At 47.3% G+C, this 6250-nt stretch overlaps 1 protein-coding gene across 1 annotated transcript; it reads left to right on the top strand.

Moving 5' to 3' along the window:
- The first annotated feature begins 2447 nt into the window (after nt 1–2447).
- On the top strand, nt 2448–4948 carry LOC131284668 (probable cytochrome P450 313a4). Its single transcript, XM_058313531.1, has 3 exons — nt 2448–3061; nt 3129–3255; nt 4130–4948. Exons 1-3 carry the CDS (start codon nt 2448–2450, stop codon nt 4946–4948), a joined length of 1560 nt encoding a protein of 519 aa, XP_058169514.1.
- Nucleotides 4949–6250: the final 1302 nt, after the last annotated feature.

Genomic DNA, 6250 nt, shown 5'->3' with positions numbered 1-6250 from the left:
TAAATTTTTCCTTTTCTGTGATTTTCATTTGGATATTTTTATATTTTATTATATTTGAACGGCCAATTGGACACTGTTGTACCAAAAAAACACATGTTCCATAATTTAATTTTCTTAACACGTTAACCGCCCAGCCTATTTTGTGACACTTTCCATTTACGCTACTCGGTCTGCATTTTCGTTGGATGTTAGTCACTGACACGATAAGCACCGGTGAATCGAAACGAAGTGGAAAGAAAGAAATGAAGAGAGTGAATGAAATGTGAAAATGAAGCTCACTGGCGGACTGACACTGGCGGACCGACGCTGGCGGACTGACATTGGCGAACCGACACTAGCGGACTGACACTGGTTAGTCTCTAGGGACCGACGTGGCGTGAACGGAAACTTCACCGTCAGTCCCCAGGTACTGACATGGCGGTTAACGTGTTAAGATCTACTCCTTTTTTTGTTTAGCGTCAGGAGAATCTTTAAACGAGCCGAGCGCCAGAGAGACTCCGAATGCCAGATTTTTACCGACTAAACCACCTTAACCGACGTCGTGGTCTCCGAGACAGCCGCTTCCTCCGGCGCCCTCAGAGGGTTGTCTCATTGGCAGTCTCTTCGTACGGACGGTGTGGCTACTCCGGTAATGGATCGATTGATAATGCTAGCACTATTACCATCGTTGGAACATCTTCTGTTGCTGCGATTTTTTGGGACGGCATAGGACCACGTGCTTCTTTCTCCAACACCATAAGTATCTGAAGACGGGCTCCTATTTGAAGGTGGGCTGGGCGACATGGCTGCTGCGACGGTTGCTCATGGTGCTACTACCATCAACGTTGAATCGCTTTCTGCTGCTACGGGTGAGGCTTACCGGATCAGCACGGTCGAGCCTCTCACGCTCTGCCCGTTCCCTGGCCTTTCTGTTCCTCCTTGTTGCATTCCGCCTGTCATTCTGCGTACGTGGAATGCTCTGCTGCTCTCTCGGCTGCCTCCAAGTCTGCCGCAGCTTGTCGCTGTCTTGCGAGATGGGCGTTCTCCTCGTTCCATTTCCGGTGTAGGTTTTTCGTTATCCTGCGCCCTACTTCAGTAATCCGGCTCCACACCTCTTGTCGCGGGTGGAGGTGCCACTAAAGGATGTGCTGGGAGAACTTCTCGCGTATGTACGCGAACCGGGGGCAGTCAAATACGGGGAGAAACGCATGCTGCGCAGATGCGCCTGGAAGAAACCGTACCCGGTTAATATTTGGCACAAGTGAAATCTAACCTCGCTGTGCTCGTTCTTGGCGTCAATGTCCCACTACGCCTGCCAATAGCGCAGGAGGCAATAGTTGCTTACGCATCTGTTTCGCGCAGAGTCCTCCTCGCATCCTCCTTACCGAGCATCCAGAAGGACACGATTCCCGCGATCACGAAAGCAGTTCACAAAGACTGCTCTCCCCCGCCTTCGGATAGCCTTGAGATCATCGGGACGTTTGCGGCCGCCGGTTGGCCGGTATCCACACCGATTTCGGTCGTACTGAGCATAAACTTTGAAACCGCACTGCAAAGTCCAGAAACATGGAACAGAAAACGATGGACCTTTACCACTTTCGCTAAAAGATAAGCCACTCGGGGAAGACAAAGGACACTTAAACAGCTGATTCATGCGAATCGGGCGAAGATACGCACAAAACAGATGAGGCAAAACCTACAATACCGGTGACGGGACAACGAACGCCTAAAGCGTCCGTTCCGATCGGTGGCTGGAGGCGATCTGGTTTTCAATTTTTATGACATCAAAAAAATCCGGTTCCAACTATTTCTTTTGTTTCTGTGTCATGTACACCTAGAGAAATTACAAATGTAACTGCCAAGCTATCCGTTGAAAAAACAATGTCTATTAAAACTACGGTCAATATTACTGGGACGTTTGGAGATTACCCTGTCACCTTTATGTTGTTATACTTTTTGTAGCTATCAGCTATCATGCAAATCATTTCGTAAATCACTTTTATCTTTTTTGTTTTGCTGTTATCATTGATCGGAGATCAATCCGATGCTAGAAATGACCTTCCACCAGTCCTATTGCTGACAACACGCCTTGACCTAACATTTGCGGCATCAAATTGCCCTTTCATAATTGGTATTACAATCTACATCGAACACTGGGATTTGATAAAAAAGAACATGGGAAACCGGCACCGACTCGTTACCAACCGATTGCAACGACGTTAAACAGGTTGTTGCCTCCCTTACATTGCACACGCATGCCGTGACCCAGGCACTCGCTGTTGCGCGGGGTATAAAAACGCGCGTCTCATTTGGCGCAATTTTCAGTCCACACCATTTTGCATTCTTGCTCGCATCCAGTGTTTCCGTGCGTTTCCGCGTTGCATGACTGCCTGGTGAAGTGTCCCTCCCGTGTTCCATTCGTTCTATACTGTTGCGTGCCGGTTTTGAAAGTGCCCTATGAAGACACCATGATAGTGCTAGTGTTCATAGTCGTGTTCGCACTGGCGTACTACGTCAACTTTCGGCGCTCCCGGCAACGGCTGTACGAGCTCGCGAAACAGATTCCGGGCCCGTTCGACTATCCACTGATCGGTAGCATCCTGATCACGATCGGCAAAGATCCACTGCAGCTCGTGTCGCACCTGATGGAGCTGATGCACCATCTGCCATCGCCGATGCGTGCCTGGCTCGGCCCGTACCTGCTGGTGGTCATCGACGAACCGACGATGGTGCAGGACGTGCTCAGCTCGCCGGACTGCGTCCAGAAGCCGTTCATGTACGATTTCTTCCGGCTCAGCAAAGGCCTGTTCGGTGCACCGGCCGACATGTGGCGCCGGCACCGGAAGCTCCTGAACACGTCCTTTTCGCCGGCCGTGCTCAAGAGCTTCGTGCCGATACTCAACGAAAAGGCGGCCGGGTTCGTGCACGAGCTGGCCGACGAGGCGTCAGCCGGGAGAAGCTTCGATGTGCACAAACCGCTCGCCCGCTACACGGTGGTCAGCATGGCGTCGACCACGATGGGCGTCGATCTGAGCGTTGAGAAGCGGGAAACACTCGAGGAGTACAGCAGCAACGCCATCGAGTAAATGGGCGACCGGTGGGAAGGGCCATGTACAGACCGATCCTAACGCACACTTTCCACTCGTCAGGTTGTTTACGGCGTGCTTCGAGCGGATCTACAAAGCCTGGTTGCATCCCGAGATGATCTTCCGGCGGACGGCCGCCTTCCGGGTGGAGCAAGAACGAATGCAAACTTTCAAGAAAATGTCCAAAAAGGTAAGTGAAGTACCTCCAGGGAAGTTGAAACGTACCGATGAACCTTGTGTCGTAAATTGTACGTCCAATAAGTGCCTTTTTGTGTAAGTATTATCCACAATAATTGTTTTTCGAAGTGCGTGTTGAAATTAATTTAGTTAGGCGAGCAGCAGCTTTGGATGGAACAGGCCAAAACCGCTCAGTAGTTTCAAAGACAATTGTTAAAAATTAGTTGCAGCTGTACATTTGGAACGATTCCAAAAAGATTCAAAAACAAATCGGACACCCAGACCGAAAGGCATCAACCAAGTTACTCCAGAAGATCGTCTCAAAACGATCGTCTTTTGACTTTTAAAGGACTTTTATGTTATGCAAAAAACATTTTTGAACCGATTCCCATAAGTTGTATTTTACCAAACTTGCCTTAAAATTAATAGGTGGTATGAGAGTCGAAGCGTAGCTTAAAGTAAAACATTGTATTAAAGAACCAAAACTTTCGGACCCACTGGTTCACCAACAGACAATATGTTGCTTCAGTCTAGACAAAAAAAGGCTCATTTGTCTCAAACGATCACCATTAAATGCGGTAAAGAAAAATGCTTAATCACTTGGAGCTAATTAACTGAACTTCATTTCAACTGAACACTTCATTTCAAGCTCGTTTTAATTGCAAAGAATTTCAAATTACAACTGAGGTTACGATGAAAAACATACTCGTCAGATAAACTTTTCGCAAAAGTATTAATTTCAAGAACAAACTATAACAATTCACTAAATGAACAAAGTCAAGTGTCCCTGATTAATCATTGGGAAACATCGATCAAAAAAAGTATGTGCCTTCCTGCTAAAATGCCGAAGGACTACGTGCGCCTTAACTTGTACCTTTGCGTTGCAGATCATCACCCTACGCCAGCACGTGCTGGCCCAGGAGAGCGGTCGCGATCGGCAGGATTCCGATCCGGAGGACAAACAGGATGCGTCTCCCAAGGGGAAAATCTTCATCGAACGCCTGGAGGAAATGGTCCGCGATCCCGCCCTCCACATCGACGACGACGGCTTCCAGCAGCACATCGATACGATTCTGTTCGGCGGCAACGACACGTCCGCGCAAACCCTCGCCAACACCCTACTCGCGCTCGGCATGTACCCGGAGCTGCAGGAAAGGGTGTACCAGGAGATCGTCGACGTGTGCCCGAGCGGCCCGATCGCGTACGCCGACCTGTCCCGGCTCACGTACACGGAGATGTTCGTAAAGGAAACGCTCCGCCTGCTGCCGATAACGGGTCTGATCGCGCGTTCCCCCACCAGGGAGATTCCCTCGAAGGGCATCACCATTCCGAGCGGGGCCATCGTCATGGTGCCGGTGCTGAAAATACACCGCGACAAGAAACTTTGGGGACCGGACGCGGAAACCTTCGACCCGGACAACTTCCTCCCGGAGCGGTGCCTCGAGCGACACCCGTACAGCTTCATCCCGTTCAGCCAGGGGCCACGGAACTGCATCGGGATGAAGTACGGCTGGTTGTCGATGAAAATCCTGCTCTGCCACGTGCTACGGCGGTATCGCGTCAGTACCGACATAAAGCTGCGCGACATTAAACTGTCCCTGTCGTTGGTGATGAAGCTGAACACTAAACATTTGATACGGCTTGAACGGCGGAAGGAAGTCCCTTTGGATCAAAGTATTGTGTTTGAGGGGAAACCAGTGGGATAATAAAAAGAAAGGCCTTTAAAGAAAGCAACGAATCGTCCATTACTTTCCCTATCGTCCATACTCCACACAATTCCCACTCGACGATAGTAGGATCGTGCCAAAGGCCATAATTTATACGTTCGTACAAACAAGGCACGGGGGAATAAAAGGTGGATATTTCGGAAAAAAACGAAGTGTTTGTATGTTAATGGAAACAAGCTTAAATTATAGTGAAATAGTTAACTAATAAAAGATCTTAGTATTTAATACATTGTTCAATGTACTAACTGTGCTGTTGGATGCCAAAGTTGTAAAAGTGAAAAAAGTATCATTTTTTAAATTTTGACGCAATTTTGAAATACGTACGATTTAGTCAATTTAAAACAAATTCAATATTGTTTTTCTATTTCGGCCTGTTAGAAACATGTTTTAAGAACATTAGTATAATTTTCTCATTTGAACAGCTACATGCAACATTTATAGTACACTAAACCTTGTTCGTGCTTCAATTACTTCTAGATTTCCAATGGAAAAATGGATTTTTTTTCATATTTTTTAACCATTTTTGGTTAAAACCAATGATAAGTAATTAATCAAAACTTGAAAATGTCCGCTTGTAACGAACTGGTTTACAGCCAAGCGCGAAAGACTTCTCGATTCCTTAAGCGTCCTTACGAGTTTCGCTTCAATGCGATCAGTTCCGGGCCACCCTAAGCCGGAAATGGAGGAAACTTTGTTACATAATTCTAAACCTTTTCGGACTCGACCATAATGATCGTCTTGAAAGGAAATTCCTAAAAAATGGGATTTTATTTCGATTTTCTTCGTTTTATATGCAAATTTTGCTTATATCTGCTTAGGAGCGTGGGCGTGCAGGAAGATCTCGCTCCGGAATCGTGATCGATACTTTAGTGTAACGTCCTTGCTAGTGCATGACCTAAGTTCGTTCCAACGGACTTTTTAAGCATATTTCAAGCGCGTTTATGGCCAACGGACCTTTTCTGGTATATTTCAAGCATTTAATTGGTAATCTTTTGGCTCTCTGTTGTTCCCTTTTCGTGCTCAATCTTTATCTTCGGACGCTTTTCGTTGCTAGGGAAAAATTTTGTAGATTACTTTTCTCTCGAAATAAATCTGCATTCAATCTCGAACGACACCTATCGTCCGTCCGTATCACCGCTGGATTGTTTTACCTCATCTCACTGTGCAGGGTCAGCACTACCAGGCCTAGCCCATTCCGCTGACACACGGCAATCAACCCCGGAGTTTCCCACCGTACGGCGTGAGAACATTTCCGCGTTCGATTCAAGAAGGTGTTAATTA

Source organism: Anopheles ziemanni, chromosome 3 (genome assembly GCF_943734765.1).
Source record: "Anopheles ziemanni chromosome 3, idAnoZiCoDA_A2_x.2, whole genome shotgun sequence".
NCBI classification, from domain to species: domain Eukaryota; kingdom Metazoa; phylum Arthropoda; class Insecta; order Diptera; family Culicidae; genus Anopheles; species Anopheles ziemanni.
This window is presented reverse-complemented; position numbering and strand designations above follow the sequence as displayed.

Excerpts from the sequence above, each read along its gene's own strand:
- LOC131284668 (XM_058313531.1), top strand. The coding sequence starts at position 2,448 with ATGATAGTGCTAGTGTTCATAGTCGTGTTCGCACTGGCGTACTACGTC. Across the intron at positions 3,062-3,128 it reads TACAGCAGCAACGCCATCGA|GTTGTTTACGGCGTGCTTCG; the intron begins GTAAATGGGCGA and ends TCCACTCGTCAG. Across the intron at positions 3,256-4,129 it reads TCAAGAAAATGTCCAAAAAG|ATCATCACCCTACGCCAGCA; the intron begins GTAAGTGAAGTA and ends TTTGCGTTGCAG.